The 25,656-nt window shown below is 35.8% G+C and overlaps 1 protein-coding gene across 3 annotated transcripts in view; it reads right to left on the minus strand.

Annotated features, from left to right (window-relative positions):
* Window positions 1–1,524: 1,524 nt before the first annotated feature.
* The window catches only part of TTBK2 (tau tubulin kinase 2), a 68,301-nt gene continuing 44,169 nt past the window's right edge, over window positions 1,525–25,656 (minus strand). For 2 of the 3 annotated variants that reach the window (XM_015864700.2, XM_015864699.2), the window contains 9 exons: window positions 25,116–25,208; window positions 24,208–24,333; window positions 22,831–22,988; window positions 21,925–22,141; window positions 20,198–20,409; window positions 18,418–19,018; window positions 14,374–14,622; window positions 5,431–6,677; window positions 1,525–4,449 (listed from right to left, as the gene is read on the minus strand). In XM_015864700.2, coding sequence (XP_015720186.1) covers window positions 3,981–4,449; window positions 5,431–6,677; window positions 14,374–14,622; window positions 18,418–19,018; window positions 20,198–20,409; window positions 21,925–22,141; window positions 22,831–22,988; window positions 24,208–24,333; window positions 25,116–25,208 — 3,372 coding nt within the window. In that variant the 3' untranslated portion in view covers window positions 1,525–3,980. The remainder of the gene's footprint in view (window positions 4,450–5,430; window positions 6,678–14,373; window positions 14,623–18,417; window positions 19,019–20,197; window positions 20,410–21,924; window positions 22,142–22,830; window positions 22,989–24,207; window positions 24,334–25,115; window positions 25,209–25,656) is intronic. The other variant, XM_015864701.2, reaches the window with a different exon arrangement.

A 25,656-nucleotide genomic window follows, 5' to 3' on the forward strand; every position in this document is an offset into this window, starting at 1 on the left:
AGCAGTTAAAACCTCATGTTGCTATTGCCTTTGAACACTAAAATTGTTCATGCTTACTGATCCTACTCAAATAGATAGGTGCCTACCATCATATGACTTGCCACCATCATCATACTGTATGACACCTCCTAGTATTTTTAAACAGAGTTTTACTTAGCAATTAGGATTTGCAATTAATAATAAATTTTGTTGATATTAGTATTGATTTTTGAGGCCATCACTCAAATTCAGTATATCATTCAAAATTGCAGGACAAAAGTATTTGTGATGTGGTCAGCCTTTTCAAGTTCTGTCTTATTTTACAGGCCTCCTGCCTCAATTTCTCTAAAAATGCTGAAAGGGCTGAACCATCACAGTAACACTGTGAAGAGGAAATGCACATGCAGCATTTGCATCCAGAACATGCCATAGCTCTGTTGCACTCCAAAGAAATGGATACTTGTAGAGCACAAAGCAACAGCTCCTTGAATTACATTGTTTTTCAGCTAAAAATTACTGTACAAGCTGCTGAATGCTTAAGCAAATGACTGTAGATGTTGTATACAATGGAGAAAAATCTTCCCACTCCTGAAAATTTGTTGCAGATACACTCCATAGATCCTTCATTCCCCCTCTGCACAAGGGTCACACACATACATTGATGGTTTTAGGTAGTCAGTTGCATATGCAAGTGTTGGAGCTTACAGATCTCATCATGACTAAACAGACCTCCTAGAAATATTACAGTAACAAATATATAGATGAGGTGATCAGCTGACCACTATCTAACTACATTAATCAGTTGCTACATTAGTCTATAGTATGCAATTCTGTACGTTTTTGGCAGAAGGCAACAAGCAATAAAAATGTCTAGAAGAGCAGGTAATTCAAGTCATATTACTCATAACCACCCCCCATTTGTATTTTCACTGTTTTCTCACTAGTTCCTTTGGAATTCCCAGCAAGAAGCATTCGGTGATATAGAGGCCTTTAAACTTGTATTGCACAGAAAGAAGCCTGGATTAACAATCATGACTGATCTCTTATCCTATTTTGGCATAGTTCACTGCTGTTACATTGGCAATTAGTTCAAGTACAGGTGAATGTGTAGAACATTGGCTTATTTTATAGAGAATCACAGAATGGTTAGGGTTGGAAGGGACGTTTAAAGATCAAGTAGTCTAACTCCCCTGCCATACATAGTAAAGTGCAGTAATGGACAAGTCTGTATTTTTGGATAGAGCACAAAAAATCCTTAGGCGTTAATATCCTTTCCAATCTGTAAAACAATTAGCTGTTTCTAGATTCTGTTGTACTAGGGAGAAAATACAAACACCTCAACTTCAGCATTTCAGGAGAGCTTGCATGAAGTTGGTACCTATTAAATCCTTTTAATGTAGGAGTTAGCTCAAAGGGCCTTAACAAAATGGAAAATAAGGGAGACTGGAGAAAAAATAACCTTAGGCTGCCATATACCACCTTAACAAATAGTTCCAGCAGTGCCCAGAGTAGAACTTTCACAAATGGAAATCAATATTCTCTCGCTTTTTTTTTTTTGTTTTTTTTTTTTTATGACATGAGGAAAACAGGAAGGAAAGATGGAATTGTCACATTCGTCTATCAGGTATTCATTGACTGCCACTGTACCTATATCGTGAGTATTCATAACAATTAAGAACATACACTATAAAATAAAAATGAATAATCAACAAGCCCTATTCGTAATAAGAAATAAAAATACCTTTCAGGTTCTGGTCCTGTTCATATGCAAATGCACACACAATTCTAAAGAAAGACACAGAGCTGCAAGACAAAACACTGGCTGGTTGAAAAATCAGTAGTCCTTCAATCTTGTTCCAAGGTATAAAGGTTATCAGATTTTGTGCACTCCAGATTTTTTTTTTTTCCTCCAGGAAATAGGAGATGCAATGCCGAGAGTATTCAGAACTAACAGGGGGAAATGCATTATGTGTGGTCCATAAATTACAAGTGAAAAACAAGAATGTGAATTTATATAAGCATATACATATATGTATATATAAATATTTATATCATATAATTTACCATGAGGACATGCAATTATTGGTATAGCACCTATTATACAATATAATACAAAGGAATAAGACTTTCCAATGGTACAGGTTTTGTTTTTGTTTTTTTTTCAGAAAAAGCAGGTATATCCTACCTATTGCATTCATCTGTAGTGATTGAAACCTGAATGAAATTAAGGTTCCACACTGTGCTACATTACGTATGAGAAACAATATACATATTAACAGTAAGAAACAGAAAAATCAACATAGTCTGACAGAGCAAGTGAAATTCAGTGCAGCTTCAGGGCAGCTTTAATGCAGCATTAGAATGTGTTAGCTCAGAGACAAAATATTTATTCCCTTTTAATCCAAAGGTACTCATTTGGCAGAGGTTAAATAAAAAAAGCACAGATGCTGGCTGGAGAGGCATATGACTACAGCAAGCAGATCAGCAACTGACAAATCTCCTACACATCCAGTATCTCCACAACAGTTATGACCAAGGAGAACTGGCTGCATCTTTTTTAAGGACTGCATTCATGCTCGTTACTATTCTTAGCCAGTATTCTCTTCCGAATGTAGCAAGAAGTGCTGTATCACAATGTTCTCTACAGAGATTCTGTAGAGCACAAGAGATTATTAAGTAACAAGGAAAAAAGAAAACAACAACAAAAAAGCCGTAACAGAAGAATTAGACACCATGGTCTTCACTGGCAGATAACAAAGCTTGGCTATCAAAGAATGATTCGGGAAGAATAACAAAAACCCAACATTAAAAATATCTCAGATTGTTTTCTATGTATTTTGCTCTAGTGATTCTTACTCAGATTTTTTCAAGGTATTGGCTGTATTTCTGTCACCTGAATCCTCCCAATGAGTTTATCTTTCATTTTTTATTAAAATAATTTTTAAAAATCTTGGTTATAATCCATTCTCCAACGTAATGTGATTTCACTGATCCATAACTAACAGAAAAAACAAAAGCCAGCAGTAAAAAAGATTCTTTTGCATTTTGCTTAGGAAAAGATCAGGCACTCCTTTTTGAAGATTCACTGCAATTCACTGTATATCTGCAACATTCAGTGAACTGCAGACTTCTTTCTCTCATCTCCTAAGATGAGGATGCTCTTCCAAATCCTACCTAATAAGGTAGAACCTCTTATGATTCCCAAAGAAGTGTATGATATGGAACCAACAATTAGCTTATTGGATCCTAATTAGTACTAAGCGAATTCCTACAAATTATCACTACAAAAATGTCTTAGAAACTCTTAATATTCATATTTTAAATGTCACCAGAGTAAAGAAGGGACAAGATATACATGATACTTCATGTAAGCAAACCCATGCTCTAGTAGACAGGGGACAAGATGAGCACTAAGGGACTTGGATGTGCGAAACTCAAAATGAAAGAGATTGATAAGGTAGAAATATCATTGTCTTATAAACTGTGCTTTTTTAAACTGTAGAGACGTGCTTGAGCCGTACTTATCTCCTAAGTGGTGACGTTGTTTTGGGAATAGTAGTTTTGGATTTCTTAAATAATTCTTGAGGCAAGCCTGAAATAATTAGGCCAAATCTTCTAGTTACGTAAACTGAAAACATAGAAATAAATACCCTTTCAAAACACTCACCTTGGAAATACTTTTTTTTCTTTTTCTTTTTTTTTTTTTTTTTTAACTTTAAATAGATTGCACCTCTTTGACTACCCAGTCATTCTTTTCCTATCCTTTATCCCTCCTCCCCCCAGATCAGCTTGCTGCCTGCTCTTAAGCAATGCCTGGCCACTCATTTACAAAGTATGCTTCCTCATGAATAGTTTATGAAGCTTACGTTCTTAAAAAGCGCAGATTCAACACTTTTTTTTTTAAATATACTTTTTTGATTATTTTTTTTTAAATACACAGTACACAGACACAACATGCATCAGACTTAAGAGGCGGATTTATACCTGTCAAGGCCCAGTTCCTATCTGCTAAGCTTAGTGGCTGATTTGCTCTTTCCTGTGGGAGTCTTAGTGTTTGGGGAATGGTACAAGGAACTCCCAGATCCTTTCAGGCCATTCTTGCTTGGTTTGTTGTAGCAGTGCTCTTGCTGGCAGGATCTCCTAGAAGATGAGGAGCCTGAATGGCTAGGAGGTGATTTACTCCTCCCAAGATGTGGGGATGAACTCCTCTGATCATGGTGGGTTCTCCCCGCCCGTGATGGGGAAGAACTAGCAGTACGGGGTAAGGAAGAGCTCCTAGGGGAGGCACTGGGACTGCGCCGGGGGTTGACAGGGCTTTTGGGTGGTGTTTTTGGACTATGTGGAGATCCTGGACTCTTACACTGTGTAGAACTCCTTGGTCTTTGAGATCCATTCTGCAGAATTTGAGCCAGACGAGAGATAAGATCCGAGTCCGAGCTGCTGCTCCCCAGGACTCTGTATCTGCGTAACCTTAAGAAGAAATGAAGAAAAAATATTTCTGTTTCAATCTATCCACTAACATTCAAATAGACACAGTATCATTGGAAACTAAGGATGAGTTTACATGGAAGAACAGACATCTGAATGTGAACTTTACAAGAAAGAAGGTAGAGATGGTCACATCTAGGTTTTGGCCTCCATGTTATTCTAATCAACCCAATAATTACAGTTGTATAAACTGACATAAACAGTCTAAACATCTACAAGAAAAGTGAAATTTCCTAGTGATGCTGACGTGCACAGAAAAGCAATGCTTACAATATCTGTTTCTGTGGGATGTATCCATTCCTGTCCACCATCAGTACACTCCTATAAACAAAGGATGACAAAGCAAACCACAGCTTCCTTCATAGGATTTCACACTATTGATTAAATCATAATTCTCCTTATCCTGGTAATTTAGGCACTGAATAAACTAGATTATGGTTATCTCTATTCAGAACCTCCAAAGGAGCATTTCTACAGTTCACTCTGTCATCCATTGGTTGTTTTTACTTAGCCGTGATCAGAGCACTGTTAATTAAATTCATACTGATGGGTGGATTCTCCAAAGAAGAATAATTAAAGCTTCTACAATAAGGACGGTTCAATGTTAAAAGGGGCTGCATATGATAAATTCTACTGTTTTCCATAAGTTTGTGAATAATTGAAGTTCTGAATAAGTGATCCCATTTGAATTAGAAAAAAAGGGCAAGGATTTAGTTATAGATTGACAGATTTAGAATTTTTGACTGCACATCTATTGATGTATAAAACTGACTGGTGAAGCAGACTAGCAGTCTTTCCTCATTCATTCTCCAATAAAGCAAGATTTTTTTTAGAGAAGTGAAGGTCAGAAATTAAAAAATAATAAGGACGGGACTTCCACACATTTACATGCTGCATAGTAACTGCAGCCTAGCTCAAATCCATTTTCAACCTGAAAACCAATCTCTATTTTCACTGTGTTACCTTGCTTCTACCCCAGGCCTAGTAGGTGGTTTTCCAGGTGGTGGCCGAGGAAGGAACTGAGTTGAACTTGAACCGCTGACTTGATCAGTAGTGGCCCAGGACACAGGTCTAGGTATCTTGCTTTTTCTGGACTGAGGGCTGCTTGGCGATAAAGAACTATCTTCCGTCTGCTTGCTGAAATGAGAGTCCAGTGTCAATTTAGAAAATGAGGATAATACATCATCCTCAGAAAATGGTACTGGAGCAGCAGACATTTTTTCCTCCAGTGACTTATCAGAGGCACTTGAGAGGTCACCAAGAAAAGTTTTGAGCTGTCTCTTTTCCACAAGTAGTCTAACCAAGTCTGTCTGATGGGCCTTTTTTAAAAGAAGCTTTTCCTTTGCTGAAACAGGAGAAGAGGATTCTGATGTTGAGTCTATCTCTTGCGCTAAAACCGGGATTCGGCTCTGCCTGAATACAAAAGGAGATTTAACTAAGTCCTTTTTAGATCGATGAGAATTCTCATTTACTGAAATGCAGTGGAATAACTCTCCGTTTCTGGGAGCATTTTTCTCCTTCTTGTCCTCCTGGTGCAAAAAACTAGCAAGTGCCACTTGGTGGCATTGCAAATCTTGGGCATGGACTTCTTCCTTATTAGAATGAAAGCCATTTTCCTGAACAATTTTGCTTGCTTGTCTATCAGCATATGAGTTGATCCGTCTTGACGGAGAAAATTCTGGTGTTTCAAGTGCTGTTGACTTCTGAAGCTCATCTTGATTTGGCACCAAGCAGACAGGCCTTGGCTTTGATTCTTCAGCAGCATCAGTATTAGTTAGAGGATCTTCATCTGCAGATTTTGAGCTTCCTGGCAAAGAATTCTGTTCTTTGCTCACCATTACAACAGCATCATCAGAAGCCACTGGAAGTAGTTCTTCCTCAGTTTCTCCAGGAAGTTTTTTAAGTTCCTTCTCTTCCTGTTTCCCACTCTGTTTTTCAGGCAGGTCCTCTTGGCCACTGCTCAGGACACTGGCATGTTCTTTGATACACCCTTCTCTTTCAAGCACTTCTTGGCTGATATGAAGTACCAAATCTGGTCTGCTGCCACTAACTGTGGCATCTTCTGTCACAACCAAACCTGGCAAAGTTTCCCTTGGAGACAAAAGTTCCATAGACTGTGCATCCCGCTCTCTTTTCTCTAGCTGGTGGCCATAATGAAAGCTCTCTGAAGCAGACTGTGTGGATGCCACAGAAGGCCTGGGTATTGTTACCTTAAAAAATTTGAGAAGGAAAAGTGAAAAATTCAGTAACATCATAGGAAGCAATCTTTATATTGAATTTGTGACTCCGTGTCTTCAAAATACATTATTTAATGATTCCTATGAATCATGATGATCAAATAATTGCTGAACTTCATAAAATACATATAAGTTATTAGGAAATTAAATATGCTATCATCCCAAGACAGAATCGCATAACACAAGAACATCCTCAGTGGAAAATGCTGCAGTTCCCAAGGAACATCCTGGAAGAGACCCAGATTAAGAGGTAAGCACTTTACTATTTTACATTAGTTTGAATACTTTCAGTGTACAAATAAACCAGAATACTTTCTAGACAAATACAGAAGACAAAGAACACACTGAGGTCCAGATTCAGGAATAGACTTAAATTTCAATTTAAGCAGAATTCAGACCCTTTGTTCACAAAAGAACTAATGAAAAAGCTCTATCTACCTAATTGAATGCATCAGTACCTCTAATACCTACTGTTCATAAATATTCCTGAGTACACAAATTTTAGCTACTTCCTTCCCTATGCAAGCTTGTCTAATATTTGCTGAGTTTATGTTCTACCTTGACAAACAAATAGAAATTGTTTAGCTTCATTCAGCAAAACAGTCCTCTTCACATACTCTTCTTCCCAAGTCCAGGTCTTACTTCTGGAAGATACATTACTTCTCTTTTGAGCTAGCAAATTCTCTCACTGCAGCAGGTTTCTGGCCTAGTATGCAAAACTAAAACTCTGACATCATCATAAGGTAACGTCTGTACTCTGTTTTCTTCTGCTACAAACTATAATCTTTCCCTCTAATATTTCAGTGTCTAATTACATCAATTTTGCACAACACTGAACCTGAGGAACAAAGATTATTACGTGGTGTGAGCACCACAACTAAGAAGAAAATGTTGTTCTATATATTGTCTTAGTCCTTTTCGGTAATCTGCTGTATCATATGCCTTCTTTTAAAGCCCTGGAATATGTGACAATCAGGAAGATAACATTATAAACTGATTGCACCAGAAAGCTGGAAGTCAGCATTTAAAATCTGTTCTCTGCAATTTTCTTCTTACACACAATGTACCTTTTATTCTGACAAAAAATATATATGTATCCTTTTATTCTGAAATACTTAAATGAAATTATCACCACCACAGCCTTGAATCCTTTGGTCTTCCCTAAATCATTTCTTAATTTTATTCTGTTTTCTGAGGCAGTACATCAGATTGCATTTTCTCCAAGTAGCATTACAATATACTGAGTGGAATGTTAAGAAGGAAAATGAACAAAAACAAGAACAACAAATATCTCTTAGACATCCTCTATAATATCTGACAGTCTTTCCTTCCTTTAAACTTCTGACAGGCTGCAACAGCAAGTGACATGCTTGGATCAAATCCTCTATGAACAGCAAATTGAAGAGCAATGAAATAATGGTCTTTGGTTGGTCAGACTTTTGGTCTGAAAGATCTAAAGGTATAAATATGGATTACTGTAAAATACTAGCGGGTAGAAATCTGACCTTACAGCAGCAGCAGCTTCCCCCAACTCATCAGTTTAATCTTCAGAACTTCTTTCCTACCTTATATAAGTTCAAGTATCTATGAGATCAAACTTCACTTGTCTTTTCTCTTTTCCCTTCTCCTTTTCATCCATTTTTAGCTCTACAGCCTGGAAGCAATACGATCAATGTTAATACAGGCCTGTAGCTTCTGCAATACCAGTCCCTTGAATCTTTCCAGTTCACCACCTTCCTCTTAGTTCATAATTCTTTCCCTGTTCCTTAATTTCTCTTCCACACTGTGTGTTCATATCCTCTAAGGTGATGGGTATCTTCTGAGGATAGAGAACACACAGTGTGTACATTCTTTATTTAAGTGCATCTGTTACTCATGTCCTAATTCCAATATTCTTTAAATATCTCCCCTTTTCAGTTACTCCTATAGCACTTAACAGGTAAAAGAAGTTCTTTTCTAACAAAAACCCCTATACTCACACATCCACGGGGCTAATCCTGACTACTCTAAAAGAAGCATCTTCAATTGTTTTCAGACAATGTTTGTCCTTGTAATAACTGGTTAATTAGTTTGGTCATTCTGTGTACCAAAGCAAGTACTCATTTAATTTCAAACTTCCAAACAACATGTACATCAATTAAAGAATATTCTTCAAACTTACTTAAGTTGTATAGAACTGCTGGAATTGTTGGGTAACTGGTGAGCAGCTGCAATTCCAAATAATTATTTCATAGCTCTCATACAATACTCCTGTCATATATACTGCAATTAAAAATGGGCTAGTATCATAACACTGTTCTTCAGTTTCATAGAGAAAGTCTTTTTCTAACAAAGCATCAGTTTGCTTTAACACACACTTCAGAGATGTAAAAACACAGCAACTGATATCACACTTATCTCATGCTTTCATTTCTGTCTTCACAGAAACCAATTTTCTACTCCATCACGGTTATTTTTTCATGGTGTAAAATATGCAGAGATTAAAAACCATTGAAGAAGCATGGCCACTTCATGATATTTTCCTGTGGAAAGTTGGAAACTACAGATTTCATGAGGACTGTGACTTATGTATCAAAGCTAGTGAATACAAATGGCTCTAAGGAACACAATTCAATCAGCATTTCTAAATTGAGATTTTACTACCTTCAGTAGGATGGTAATTAGATCGCCGTGAGAGGTCATGCCCAAGCATACTTAAGATATCCTGCTTTTTCAGTTAAGAAACAAAGCAAAACACTACAAATTAGAGAGGTTCCTTCTGATAACAGAGGATCGTAAAGAAAATGTTGCATTTCTATTCAATTACTGGTACAGATATTTGATATATAAAATGCACTTAAAATGTTTTTGGAGCTACTAGGCACAAAAGGATAATAATGATACAAGAACCTTTAACCAAATGTAGCTTAGTTCAGCATCAAGCTATCAAAAATACATTAAAACGTATTTTTTCTAACTTTAGAATATTTTTTCTACTTCAGAATGATCTATTTGAAGCTAAGTTCTACATTAATGTCTGTTCCCATAGAGAAAATACCTAAAACTTTCAGAAACAATAAAACTGTAGAGTAATATTTCGTCAGAAAAAAACAAAAGAAGAAAAAAAAAACAACAACAACCAAAACCAGATCTCCTTTTCAAAGTAATATATATATATTGTTAGTAAGAGTCAGTGCTGGTTTCTCTCTCTTTTTTTAAAAAAACAAACAAAAAAACACAACAGTCTTCCTTTGTCATGAAAATGAGAAACACAGACACCATCAATCACACGAACATACTCTTCTTCACAACAGCAGTGGAGTCCAGCCACTGCTGTTGAGATAAATTCTGAACATTCCTCTCCAGATATCACTTTCAATAAAGAGACATCACGAAATACCATATAATTCATACATAAGATCTACCTTTATTTCAGCAAGCAGATTTTAAGCATCTGTATTTCTGATTTTTAAACATGATTCCTATGAATCAATACATAAAATCATGTTACTGCTATGCTATATTTGTGCTTCAGTTTTGCTGTCTGCTTTATATAATTGATTTCTGTAAAGGCAAAAATATCATTCAAATTCAAACAGCAGCATTCAAAAAAGAAAAAAAAATCTAACACAACAACAAGAAACAAAGTTCAGAGTCTCCCTTCTGATTTTTCAGTGAGATGGTGAATCCACCCGTGTGTGTTGTAATAACTTGAATCCTGTTCTATCCAATTATAAAATTGGCACTGTATTTGCATGCATTGCCCAAAGTTTGTGTTACGCTTGCGAGGGAAACAATCCATGAATATTATACTTTCCATTGGGAAATCAAACATGTCAGAAGAAATTATGAAACTCAAACTGTGCTAATATGACTTCAATACAAACAGTAATTTATGCAGTCATAACAATACTGTACACATGAAATTTCATTTTAAAATCTGAAACCTAGATAAACACTTTTTAAAAATCTCTCCTCATAATAGTTAAGATCTGTTTGAAAGCATTACAGGTTTCTTACGTCCATAGTGCTTCACCACCAATAGTAGTTATGATTCGTATAAAAAACGAGCTGCTCTCAATCTGCTTATAAGTGTGCTTTACAGATATTCTCCACAGAAGCAGACCCAGAGATAGCAGCCTTTTTTTCCTCTTTCAATATTTTAATAAATACTCTTTTTCTCTATAAGCAAAGCATTACAGTTGTACAGTGCGCAGACAAAGATGTAACCAGAACCCAGCTTATCTTCTAAAAGCAAAATCCATTAATCATTTGGCAGTCTGTTATGTTACCTAGCTTTGCCTCTGTGCACAGGTGTGATGACAAATATAAAGCACAGCTCCATATAGTAGTCACAACACAGCTGATTTCACTCAAGCACTCAGATGATCTACAGGCTACATGTTGCCAGTAAGAGATTTAAAGGTTACATATAAGTGTGAAGTCAGTATATTCAACTCTGTTTTGGTTTCAAGCACAGTAACAGTAAGATGAAATGTGACAATAAGACAGCATCGCTTTAACCAACCTTAGAACTCTTTACATGTATCATATTCCCTGTTTAGAAACTGCTTACAACAACTATAGCTGTAAGAAATAAGCAAACACATCAAGTTATACTAGAAATTGTAATAATTATTTGGAATTGAATCACTTCTCAAAATCTATACAGTGTTAACATAGAAACACTGAAGAACTCTTTTCTACCTGTCCTAATTTTAGTAGTCCATACATTATCCTTTTCTAAAAAGTTCTATTCCTTTTTTTCCCCATATAAATAACCTATCCAACCAAAAGAAAATGCTAAGATAATAGTAAATTCACAAACTTTAAGGAAGGATTTTTGTTTTTCCCTCTGTCAATCTAATTAGATTAATGTGCATCCCTGGCTGATACAACATCCAAAACAAAAACAAAAAATAAAAAACCAACTATACAAGGGAAATACCTACTTGCTCTAACTATTCCCTGAATGTATCAACAAGTCTTGCCTTACTATTACTCCACAGGCCCCTGAATTCCAGTGAGATGCTCAATAAATTAAGGTAAATTTTCCAACTCGGATTAGTGTATTATTTCTCATCTTGGATATAAATATGTACACAGTGGCTTGCATTTCCACAGCATTTTGTGTAGGAAGATTTCCAAGTACTCTGAAGCTAATAATGTAACTATATGCCTATAACATAGTTTTAAAAGCATTGCAGTAAGGTACCTTACTGGGAAAAATAAGACCTGCAAAAAAATACATGTGAAAGTGCTAACCAATTTCAACTACTTTACACATGAGACACAAATTAACCATTCCCTAACAGAATGAACAGCAATAAAATCATGAATTTAAAATTAGCCCTGTTTGTACATAGAATCATAGAATTACTCAGGTAGGAAAAGACCTCAAAGGTCATCAAGTTCAGCCACAGCCTAACCAAGAACCCTAACTATGACAGCCCTCTGCTAAATCATATCTCTGAGCACAACATCAAAATGGCTCTTAAACACATCCAGGCATGTCTCACCAAACACTTAAAAAAGAAAGAAAGAAAAGAAGAAGAAACATCAGAATGACATACAAATATGGAATCTACGTTCATTAAAAGCTGGATTCTAGAATAATTATAAATTGGCTGCTGTACAATAGAAGACTACCATAGCTAGAAAACTAGAAAATTTTCATTCCTCTAGTGAATGAGGAATATACATACATTTAATTACCCCCCATCTATCTGACATCAAACCAAACAAGGCTGCAACACAGTTTCTGAACCCTCACTCATCAACAATCAGGAAAGAAAACACCTTTGCCTTATTTCAGGAACAAATGTATCACTGTTTACTTCTTAGTACCTGAAACTAAATTCAATGGTGAAGATCTCTGAGCTGCAATTCATTAGGTATGGATACTAAACTAAATGGCAAGCAGCAGTAAATACATGAAAATATATTCAGTACCAAATATTTATCCAGAATAATACATAATAGTATTAAAATATTTTTTAGTATTTAATTGGATAAAAGCTTCAGGTTACTAACATGCATATTTATCTTTCATGCTGCTGGAGTTTCCAACTTGCTAAGTACCTAACACCACTGAAATGTAAAAGAGAAGAGGATCTGTAAAATTATTTCAGTACTTCAGTGAGCCATAAAGTACATAAGGCTTTCATTGTTGAAATAAACTGAAGATTCACATGCTTGTAGCTTCCACAGCAAATGAAACTCTGGAAATGACACCCTCAGTAAAGCCAGGAGTGTCAAAAATCAAGGAAAAGAAACAAAGCAGTTATGGACTTACCAGATAAGAAGAAAGGGACGGCTGAGAATCCTGCATATAATCTTCATCCCTTCCCTTTTTCACACTACTCAGTAGCAGCACCTGGCACAATACCTATTCTTTTTCACATGACAAGAATATACCGCTTCAGAGCCACTCTTAATATTGCAGCTGTTGGGTACTAAGGAAGCCAGAGAAGATTCTGTATGAAAACCTACTTCGAGTATTACGAGGAGTTTGGTAATTACAACTGCAATATATCCTAATTGAAAAATTTAAATTGCAGATGTACAAGCAAAAAAATACCCATCCATTTCATATTCTGGGATACAAACTAACACCAAAGCTTAATTTTAAATGAATTAATTTCTCCAAAGTCCTTTTCCCTAGTCAATAGCCACTCACCTCTGTTATTGCTCACCACTGATCCTACTCAAGTTTGAAAGTACCTAATGATGATGGTTAACTTTCTAAATCAACACTTCTGTGCACACTTCATGGAGAAAAATAAATTCACATAGTTAAATTTATACTGAAAAATAAGTTGGAAATAAATGACAACATAAAATATAATCCAAATGAAAAATTAATGGTAAAATGATGATGATATGTTATGGCCTTGTGCATTAATGCCATGCCATACTGCTTTGCAAGTCAATCTTAACAATTTTGTTAATAATAGACAAATTACGCTAAACTTTAATTTGATTTCAAGTCTTTTTCATTTTCATAGTGTAAATAAATTGGAAATACAAAGTTATGAAAATTCTGCTTTCTCTATTGACATTTCCATTAGGTATTAATCCAGCAGTTGTCATCTTTGCTTTACATATATTGTAAGCAGTAGAACAATCCCTGAATTGTTGAGGAATTAGAAGCAGAACTTTGTAGAACTAAGTAGAACTTTGACTATATCCTACTCCTTCATGTAAGGATAATTTACAGAAGTCCAAATTTTAATAAGCATTCCCAATTCAAAATCCATCTGCTATTATTGATAGATTACAGGAACATTTTTAAATAAAAAAGAGGGATTTTAATTTCCATTTTGAAAGAAAAAAATATGTATACATTTCTTAGATTTATTAATCCTACCTTTTCCAAGAGAAAATCCCTCTGTGCATGGGAATCTGTCTTCCAGAAATATTTGATGCTCCAGATCACAGTAATCTGTGATCCACAGTAACCACTTCTAAATGGAATTACATATATCTTTGTAACAGAACTGCTGGCTCAATTCCTCAATAAATTGATTCTCGTTCTCTTAATTCATCTTATCTTCTGAAGTTTTCTGTAAGATGTGCGTAGCAGTATGTCTAGCATATGCACCTGGTACCAAACTCAGCAGAGCAACTAAAAAACTTTGCAGGTGACTGCTATAATGCAGTCATTTCGATGAAGACAAGACTTATTCACCTGCTGAAGTTGTGCTTTTGAGATGCGAATGACAGGGGGAAACTTGTTGCCACAGGGAATGACAGGAAGCTGCCTACGACCAGTTGAGCGGGAAGAAGAGGAGTGGCTCTCAGCTGATTGACTCCTTGGTAAACCAGCCTCTTTCAGAGGGTCCGGGTAGATGGACAGATAGGCTATAGGGCTCATGGTGCGGAGGATGGGACTTGAAATTCTTGGAGTGGAGAAATGCAGCATATGAGATGAGTTGAGCTGTGAGAACATGGCAGGGAAAAAGTAAGGTTCAGAAATCAATACTGTAGTAATTCTTGTTACTGTCCTGCATTTTCTTAGAAGACTGCATTACAATCTCCCTCATATGGTAAAAGCTCATAATTTAAGAGGGTTTTCGTTGTTGTTGTTTTAAAGTCTAATTATCATATTTTCCATCAATTTAAAAAAAAACAACAAATCTAACATCCAAGTCAGAAGAGAGCATCCTTTCTCCTGCTGGCTCCTGAACCTAGGACAGATTTAATGAACTAACACAGTCTGTTCCAAGAACACCATGTAGAGAGGCTGGCTGATTGTTGGCTGGTCCTCACAAACGCTCAGCATATCCATTCAACAGTGCTGTTTTCAATGATAAGTATGGTTTTAGCAGATACACCCACTGCACGCTTTACAAACGTGACTGTGTAACTATGACTATAGCAGTGTATAGAACCATAGCTGATGGGATTAATCAGTAAGATTAGCACTAAACAATTCTGCTGAGATTTTCCAAACATGGAACTGAATTTGCAGGATACTGCAGGCCTGGAAAATCCATCAACAACTGCTTCACCTTGTGTCATATCAAGCAAACATTTAGAAAAGAGCAAAACCAACAGGAATGGTAAAGCCGATGTGTTATAAAGTAATTTTAAAGTACATTTTCAAGTTGGTTATTGACTCTAATAAAACCTATAGACTTGATGAACAGTTCTGAAGCCAACTGATCCCTTCTAAGGCCTTTACCTATGCTGAATAAGTGGCAACCCATCTAAATACCTGTCAGTGAGATTACTGTTTATGGCTTACAGGGTTTTGTTCCAATTATGTTTGGAAAATCCACGAACAGTAGGGATATGGAAACTAACAGTAGCAATATGGAAAGTCCAGACATGACTTTCCATTTCCTGTTGTGATATTTTCAATTCTAACCTGTATTCCTTGGAAACAGAGCACACCTGTCAGGATTTTGTTTTCAAAGGAAAAAGTATTTTTCCACTTGTGTCAATCCTAAAGCTTAAGTTCCCTTACTACATATCTATCTTTTAACTGAAGAAAAAACCAACTATTTCCAGTGCCTCATAAAAACAGAAACTGAGACTACAAAGCACATGAACACTACAGAACTAAAAACCCTCCAATAAATGAAAATTTAAGAGCAGTTTTATTGATACAACATAACTCGATGTATAAAATACTAATTTGAACGATATTGCTAAGTAATAAAAATAAGCAGATTCATAGAATTAAACAACTTCTGTAACCATGTATATATATATTTGGTACTAGGTTGCCAATAAAATGTGACCAGAGCAAACTGTTGTCTAACTTAAAGAAGCTGAAATGGGCATTAGCTGATAAATATTGGATTACTTTAACATCATTGTTGTTTTTTTTCCTGAAATAACTGCTTGACAAATATCCTACGTTGCAAACAGTTTTGTGTATCTACCATATGGAGGTCACTGCAATTAAATATAAAGATAGTAAATTAAAGAGGCCACGGTTCAACAACACAGCAAGTTCAGCATTAAACTCATAAAACCAGATAAAGAACAAGAAAAAAGCAATAGAATGCAAAGTGCTGCTCCAATATAATTTTCTGAATAGTCTATATCACTTCTAATTCTTTTGACAAATTAACTCAACGCCAGCAGACATTACTGTAAATCAGGAACTGCTTGTCCTGCTGAAGCCAAACTCTACAGAAAGCCAACATGAAATCATACAGTCAGTACATACATACCAGCATTCTATGAGAAATTCAGCAGAAACTGACTGCCCATGACCAAGCCAGATCAAATTGGCACTTACTGGGTAATCTATTCTGTATGACTGCAAAACCATGTCTGATAACAAGAAAATTACCTCTTTACATACACGTAGTAAATTATGCTATCATTTGTGGACATGTAGGGTTTTTTTAAGCCCAAAACTTGCTAATCACCAAACCAGTAACTTATATAATAACTTTGGGGGGGGTTGGACTCGATCTCTGGAGGTCCCCACAGAAATCACATTTAATCCTTTAATCCTTGACTGTACTCCACATATTTTTTCTCTTACTCTTTGAGCTCAGATTTCCCTCTTGAACTTCTACAATCTCACATTCTTAATAGGAGCACTGATGCTGTATGTAACTGATATTATCACAAATTAAAAAAAAAAAAAACACAAAAACTTGTCTACACACGATATCCTGAAAAACAATTACCTGCAAATGGAAGGACTACAGATCAGCTATTTCTTTCCCTCAGAGGAAATTAAAATTGTGTGTGTGTGTGTGTGTGTGTGTGAAGACACCTTCAGTTTCCTACACAGAAACACCCTTGCTACTACTAAAACCTTTTTCATTCATTCCCTTATTATAACGTTAAAGTAAATACTTGCATATTTGAAACAAACAAACAAACAAAAACCTATCCAAATTTTCAAACTCAGAATAAGCTCGAAGATCATAACTCATTATACCTTCTCCTAAGTGATAATGTCACTAGAAATCCAAATGGGAGGTGTATTACAAAGATTACAAAGACTGACATTCTATGGTTTCAAGCCATTTGAAATGGGTAATCTCTTTAGAAATTACGCTAAGGTACTACACTACTGAAATTTGAACATCCATCTTTAACCCCTTTTAGTAACACTTATTTTAAATCATTTATATATAGTCCCAAACTTATATTCCAGGATCCAATCTCTTAGTAACAGGTAACATAACTAAAATTAGCAGAAAAACATTAAAACATTAAACAAAAATATTTGAATCTTATTAAGGTAGTTATTGCTTCATAAACACAGCATCAACTTCACTATTAAAATTACACAAAGTCTTTCAACTCATTTTTAGTATGATTCCAACAATATCTTGAACATTTTACATTAGTTTCACGTAACTGTACTCTGCTCCCCAGTTTGGTTTTGTGGTCCAAAATACAATAAGAAGCATATGCTAAGCTAAATCATACAGCATGAGATACATAAATTTTTGGGGGTTATAACAGCATGCCTAAGGGGTTGTGGTATTTGTCACTGTTATCTTTATATCAGTTCAAAGGAGACGCTCTTGTCTCAATATTACAGCTTTGGCAGCAGTTGCTGTACACAATGAGAGGTAATAAAACCAACCAGCAGGCACAGTATAGCCTCTTCAGGCTATTGCCTTCTCCCATAATTGTGTCTCTTGCTTTGAACTGCACTGGCAGTAGCAAGTATAGCTGTAAGAAATAAATGGTGGACAGATAAGTTTGTGGTAAAAAAAAAAAAAAAAAAAAAAAAAAAAAAAAAGAAGATGGTATTACAGAAAAAAAATACAGCATCAACATGATATTTTTACCTTGAACTATCATTTTTAGTCAACTTTAATTTACTACCATAGGGGATGTCAGGTTAAGGAGATTACTCTTTTTAAGAAAGGTAAGATTAGTTCAACCACAAAAATGCTTTAAAAAAAAAAAAACAACAATAATAATCCACAGCACCTTTCAAACATCGCATAACAAGCGTTTTGAAGATTAGGGTAGTCTGTCCTACCTGTCTCAAATAGCATGTCATGCTGCCTCCACACAGAAGGTCATAAGAACAGATCCTTGAGGAAAGCACAGTCTTTCACATAACTTGGCTAACTTCTAGAACAGGTGTTGTTCTAGGGATTTCATTTCCAACTTAGCTTTGCAACAAAAACTGTAGCACATTCATTGTGATTTTATGTTCATGTATGAATTGATTTTCACTTATTATCACCTCACATAATTGCCAACAAAGAGAAGTTTAATAAAACAGAGAGTGTCTTACCGGAGTGAGTGCTCCTTCTGCTTGAGCTTCCATGGGACTTGTAGGGGTGGCTGCAAGGAGCTGTCCCGCAGCTCCTGTCAGAAGTTCCAATTTGTCTGTAAGCTGCTCAGAAGCAGGATGACTTTCCATGGCTAGAAGAAGCTCCCCCCCTGAGGTTTGATTCTTGGCATGGACACTGTTTCCTGCCCAGCCTCCCTGCCTGGGCTGCTCTTCTGGAGGGGACTCCTCTAGAACTTGTAGTACCTCTGGCTCTTCATCTGAGGGACTTCCAGTCATTTTGTGCCCCAAAACTTCATTTGTCCTGAAATCCTGCAAGTCCCGTTCCTTATCTATTATCACCCATTCCTTAGAATCAATCTCCTGCCTGCAGGAGCTTAAGTTGACAGCTACAAATCCATTGCCAACAACACCATCAACTTGTTCTGGAGAACCAGCTGACAAAGGTTTTGAAACATCTGGAAGATATTCTTCATCATAGTGCCAAACATGGTCCATGCGGGAAGTCACAGGAGCAGGGATAAGTGATTTCTGAGGAAGAGGAGGAACAGCAGCAACTGCAGTCTCTGCTGCAGCATTCAAGTCTTTCTGCCTCTTCTCCAAACTTAAGAAAAGAAATTAATATTTGAATTAGTTACTAATGATGTAGGCTACATTTTATAGTTTTTCAGTTAATGAGAACCAGACATGTAAAAAACTGTTGTTGTATTTTAGAAAAATCTATAATGAAAGAGCCACAACCTGAGGAAATTGAATAACTTAAGTTAAAGAAAAGAGAAACAAATATAGAGAAGAAAACAATTATTTCACTGTGATGTTTATTATCCACTTCTTCAAAAAAAAATAACCCTGTTGGCAAGCAAAAATTGTTAGATGGTCTTAGGAATTTGCACACATATCAGGGCAATTAGCCTGAGAGAATGGCAGAGAGGATCATGAGCAATTGACAGCTCAGTGTTCTGGTTTCCACCTGCATTTAAGCTACAGTGCAAAGAATCCAAGTGGAACAGAATAAGCAGAATTCTCCAACAAGTTAGAAGATGCTTTCAAAATTGATATTTCTGTTTTTCAGATTGATTGAAAACTTATGCTTTGCTTAACTTGCTTCAAACAAATTCAAATTCCTAATCCTCAATGGTATATTAGCAGGATTTTGCCACTGCCAACATCTCATCTATCTTCTACTGTGTCCCACCTCAGCCACTGCCTCTCAGACAGACTGCAATGCATCTGTATTTTCCTTTATTTTTTCTATGTGAGGGCTAATTGATTTAATCAGCTCTGATATGGCTTTCCTTTCTCTGCCTTCAAATTCCATTTTAATACTATTGTTTTCTAACAGTTTTGTGGGTTTTTTTTTTTAGTGTTGGCTCAACGTTTTTTAGTATAACCAAATCTGGAACATGAAAGTAGACTTCTAGCTTAATGTTGTTAAAATTAAAAAACAAAACAAAACAAAAAACCCTCAGCTTCTTGTAAGCTGTCCTTCTCATCTCCTAGCAACCAGCCCCACGTTAGCTCTACTGAGCACTTGACGTCATCACTCCTATTTCAGATGAGCTGAAATGACTGTCAAATGTCAAGACCATTCCAGTGAAGAAAAGATAATAAACATCATCCTGAAATGAAAGATTTTTTTTCTAAAAAAAAGACCTTAGCTCTATACTAGCATTAATCTTTTTTTTCTTTTTCTTTTCTTTTTAAAATAAATAGTAGAGAGACTATACTGTCTTGGCAACATATTCTGTAAAAAGTAAGGATAAAATAGAAATAATTTATTTACCAGTTCTCAAGAAATTTATCAGTGTCTGGCTTTGACTCCAACGTCAGACGCTTTTCAAGTTCAAAGCTGTGAATTGAACGTAGCTTTCGAACCAGTGGGACATCTCTGTCCAGCTGGGTAGTCTCTGAGCGGACACGAACTGGAGAACCTTGACTTGGTGCATTAAGCATTCCATTCACAGGTCCATGGCTATTTTCCTCTTCTGTGGCAGCCTGGGCAAAAAGTAAAAACAAAAGCATAAAACACTAGGAATGGCAAAATAGAAGAAGGCACAGAATTATAAGGTGAATACCATCCAGGATTTTATCCATTGGTAAGCCAATTTGTATATGGAATGGTCCTTAAGCTTGCACCACATTTAAGATAGTTTAAACGGGCTCTTCAGCATGAAACCACAACAGCCAAAAAAAGGTCTAGTAATATACCAGTAGTACTGCAACAGCTCTGGGCATGTCTAAAAACAAGAGTCTAAATAAAAAACAAACAAACAGTAATATATTTAAATTTACATTGATTTTTCATACCCATCTCTAAAATCTTCCTCAATAGAAGTTTGAAACCAGTCACTTAGAAGCATCTTCAGTCTGCTTCAGAGCCAACAGTTTTTAATACAGAAAAATTAGTTTCCAAAGCTGCCCTTATGACGCTCAACCTAGAACAGTATTTTAGCTCAACTGCATTCCATCTTGTATACAAGCTGGACACAGCTTGAAGCATGGGAATCATTATTATCCTTAATTTCAACAGATGCAACTAACAAAAATTGCATTTGTTTAAATCAAAGCAACTGGCTCTCTCCCTCTTCAGTAAAAATAAAGAATAATAAAAACAAAGAAAAAAACAATAAACACAGCAACTCTGAAAATAGGCACCATGTCTTCTGGTCTACCACAATGCATTTTTTTCTAGAAACAAGCAGCAGCAGCCTGAAAACTAGAGATCTCTCTATCTAAAGAGCATTTGAGTAACACATGCCTATAGAGCTGTTTAAAACATTTTTATATCAAGATAAAGAGCTATATTTTCTGAATATGAAGTCTAGTAAGAGTGTCTGAAAACAAGAAATGCTGTGATTGTGAACAAAGGAGATAGGAACCACTTCTGAGAGACCACATGTCAAACTTAAGAAACTTCATCTCCAAAAGATTAGCCCACTAATCTCTTCGCATCAGTAGAAAGGTACCATATCTTGTGGAAACAAAAAACACCACATAAGGTTAAAAGGATACCACTAATCATGCTTGATCTTAATTTGTAACTTGAAAAATAATAAATAACACAAAAACATTTCTTGTATTTTCTGTATCTAAACTCTACTTATGCAAAATACAGAAAATCTGCTTTGGTTTCTCACATCAAGCAAGAATTGAAATGATGTCTGAAGAACATGAATATGATGATCACATTAAGAAATTATACCAATAACATCGTGAATTATGTCACTCTCATAGTAAACTACATTCTCAGAATAAGTTAGAAAGAGTCTCAAGTTCAAAAACATCAGCAAATTATTCATCATAAAGACTGAAAAAGCCCAAAAGCTTGTCTACTTTTTATAGTATATAGATTGGTCTAATAAAACGTGTGAACTCTACCATAATGTCTTGTTTTCTTAGACCACTCTGTGTAATACATACTAGCATGACTTTATTACTAACGATATTCTACTGTGTACCATGAGGACAGGAAACTGTTTGTAAATCTTCAACATACAGATTTGCAAATACCTTACAAATCCCTAGTTTTATTTTGTTCCTGTTTGCATCCATTTCTTCCCAAACATCTTTTTCCTGAGAACGCTGATGCCCAGGGGACCCAGGCAGCTTCTCTGGTGACACACCAACTGGAATACCATTCTCTCCATCACTGAGCTGTTCATCAGGAAATACTTCATCTGTGTTTTCTCGCAGCAAATCTCCTGGGATAGGAGTGGCATTGGCAATTCTGCAAAAATAGAAAAAATATTGGAAAAGTGAAAAAACTTAATTATGTGAAAAACACTTAAAAAGCTGCATCTTGGTTTTTAAAGTAATTTCTGAAGAAAAAGTGTTAGAGATCTTATCTGTTACAGAGCACTGGATAAATACGATTTCCTCTATCACTGGATTAAAATCCTCTATAAATACAGTTCAGTTGGTAAATGTCTGGTTTTGTTTGTTTTATTTGGTTGTTTTTTTTTTTTTCCAAATGGAATTCATGGAATTCAAAAGTTGCTTAGTATCTGCATAGAACAAGTCACAGTAACTAGAATAACATTCTCCTCTTAGTACCTTCTGGAATAGGAACAAACATTAAAGTTTGAAAATATCTTACATATACAAATAATTCACATGTATGAAAGTAATAAACTCCTTTTTAACCATAGACCAGTCAAAAGTAACTCTATAGGTTCTAATCAAATATTGTGTTGCTTTTTTGTTTGTTTGTTTTAAGTGTGGTTTAAAAACCATGCCTGGTGCAATCGATGTGTTTATGTAGCTAGAATAGCTTTATCTAACACAGCATAAAGATAAGACAATTTCAGCTTTTTACTAAAAAACTACTGATGTAAGTTTTTTCTTTTCTCAGATTCAGTAATTGTTTCCATTCCATCAGAATTAATTTCAGTGACCATACACAATGTGCATACATACCCAATTGCAGCTGGAGTAAGACGAGTGTGTAACTGAGGTGTGGTTGAAGTTGTTGTTGTTGTCAGAGAGCCATCAGTTCCACTTTTCTCCCAGTCAAAAGGATCACTTTCAATAACCCCAAAGGTTTTCATGCTGTTATCAAACACAGACATGAGAAGCTAAAAATGAAGGAAAAAGTTAATGAGCTTCATTTTTGTCACAGAGAGCAAACAATTTAGAAATATCATCCAATAATAATTTAGCATATTCCTTCTTCATGATTCTGAGTAACAATTTTCCAGGAACATATATTTACTATTTATCATTTCTGCAATATTTCAAATTTAAGATACATGATCTCAGCAAGCAGTACTCTCTTCAACGAAGAAAAATGACTATTTAGTTTTCTAGTGACCTCTGTAGGCAACACTTAAGTGTAGGAGGAAAAAAAAAATAAGCATGGATTCATGTCATGATTCAGCTGTAAGTATCAAGGGTGCTGAGCTCAAGATTTCTGAAAATTGCCTGAGTGATTATCACTATAAAACAATCTCATCAATTTAACTTACAAAGCACTCAGTGGAGCCTAGAATATGAGCATAGCATCCAAACCTAACAGATTACTGACTGCAAAGCAACTAGCAATTATTTTTAGAAACCTAACTGCCTCACAGCTCCAAAATGGGGGAAAAAAATAACATCTTTGAAACGTATCCATAGTCACTAGAAGCACAGAAAAGTCTGAGGTGGAGAGGACACTCAAGGGGCACCGATTCCAACTCCTGGCTCCACACAGGCCCCCCAGAATTCAAACTATATTTCTCAGAGCACTCTCCAAATGCTTCTTGAATTCTGGCAAGCCTGGTGCTGTGACTACTGCCCCAGAGAGCCTGTACCAGGGCCCAACCACCCTTAAGTGAGGAACTTTCTCCTAGCACCCAGCCTGAGCCTGCTCTGACACAGCTTCCTCAGGTTCTGCCGCTGCCACCATAGAGCAGAACTCAGCACTGTCCATCCGCTTCCTGAGAGAAGCTGTAAACCACCAAAAGGTCTCCCTCTTCACCCACCACATTATGTCTTGTCTAGATACATGCTGGATAGTCTGTCCAGAAGGATTCTGTGAGAAACAGAAAGTTTAGTTGAAATCCACAACTGGCTTCCTGTGTCTATGTTGGTAACCTTGTCATAAAAGATGAACTCATGTTGGCTATAACCAATGACTGCATTGCCTTTCAGATGTTTTCCAGTAACTCCCAGAATAATCTTCTCCATAATTTTGCCAGGCACTGAAGTGAGACTGCCACACTCAAGACAATGACATAAAAGGAAACTGAACTTGCAACTGCATAAAATTCTGCTATTTAAAATCAGAGATTCATAACAGTAGAAAATGTTTACCTGGTAATCAGGTTTTGTAAAGTAATCTAAATTAGAAATGTGATCCAGAAAGATGTTGAATTCTTGAGGAAGGTGTTTCAACATAAGTCTGTGCTCATACCTCTCTTTAATGGACCCCACTTGCTCCTAGGAGCAAATAACAAAAAACATTAGCATACCTTTGTTCTCTGCTGCACACCCTCATTGCCATCTTTCAGCCATTCAAAACAATACTAACCAGGAAGACAGGAAGGCAGTTCTTAATCAGATAGCAAGATAAGAGATTGCCATCAGTACATACACAAAAGTAACATACTAACTTCAAACTGAATATGAAAAGCTGTTCACTTTTCTTCTGTGCTTGAATGCTACCTGATGTCTTTAGACATTTCAATCCTTCTAAAGGGCCTGCTTTAAAGGTTAAAATATCTTGTTGCACCATCTGAAGCCCAATCGCTTTCTGGTGGTCTGCAATTTGTCACTGCAGTACATCATAGAAGAGCAGTAAATCTTGCATACTGTAAGATGAGCAAATCAAAACCAAAAAAAGCTACCTATAGAGCACACTACAGGAGTAACCTTGTTTCAGTACAATTTCAGGAGAAATTGAAAAAAGTAATAGTAATATGCTAATTAAATACCATTGTTTCCTGGAATATCTCACCTAGGATAAGTGACAAAAGAGTACTGCATATTAATTGATGTTTGTTCATCAGCAAACAAGAAATGCCTACTTCCCCACTAAACCATTTCATAGGGCTTGGTTGTACTTTCTACCATGAGATCAGGAAAAAGAATACCAGAAAACACTCAAAATAATAATGTTTAAAATAACAAAGCAGTGATTCTTTGTGGAATCTTTATTGTGGCACTTGCTTGCAATTCATAACTAATTTCACTCATGCTCTTTGGTTTCACTTCCAGGTTACCTTATCTTTTATTTTTCGCCAAGGTAGTTGCCCAACCACAAACTCCACCAACATGTAAAACAGGGACCACAGATCGTCATGTCGACCCATTTCCTATGAAAAAGAATTACTCTAATGCATCTTACAGACACAAGACAGAAGAGAAGAACGATTCTTCACTGTTGAATTTATATTACTATACATAAAAATTCAAATAATCAACACTGTAAATAAGCTGTTAAAATAGACTGGTTTAATTATAAGTAGGAATGGACAATTTTATTTCCATAAAAGATACAGATAAAAGTTGAAGTATGTTAATTACACTAGAAGAGCTGTCTAATATTAAGAAAACATAGTAGAGATAGTAGAGATTATGTATTTTACAGAACTCAACACTATAAAACTTGCAATACAACTAAGCAAAGATAATCATTAATATCACTTATGCTATTTTTACAGAAATCTTTTTACTCTCAATTACTGTAAATTACATCACATTTTCCCCAAATTTTATATATATATATATATATATATGTACACACACACACACACACACATA

Source organism: Coturnix japonica, chromosome 5, assembly GCF_001577835.2.
Source record: "Coturnix japonica isolate 7356 chromosome 5, Coturnix japonica 2.1, whole genome shotgun sequence".
NCBI classification, from domain to species: Eukaryota; Metazoa; Chordata; class Aves; order Galliformes; family Phasianidae; genus Coturnix; species Coturnix japonica.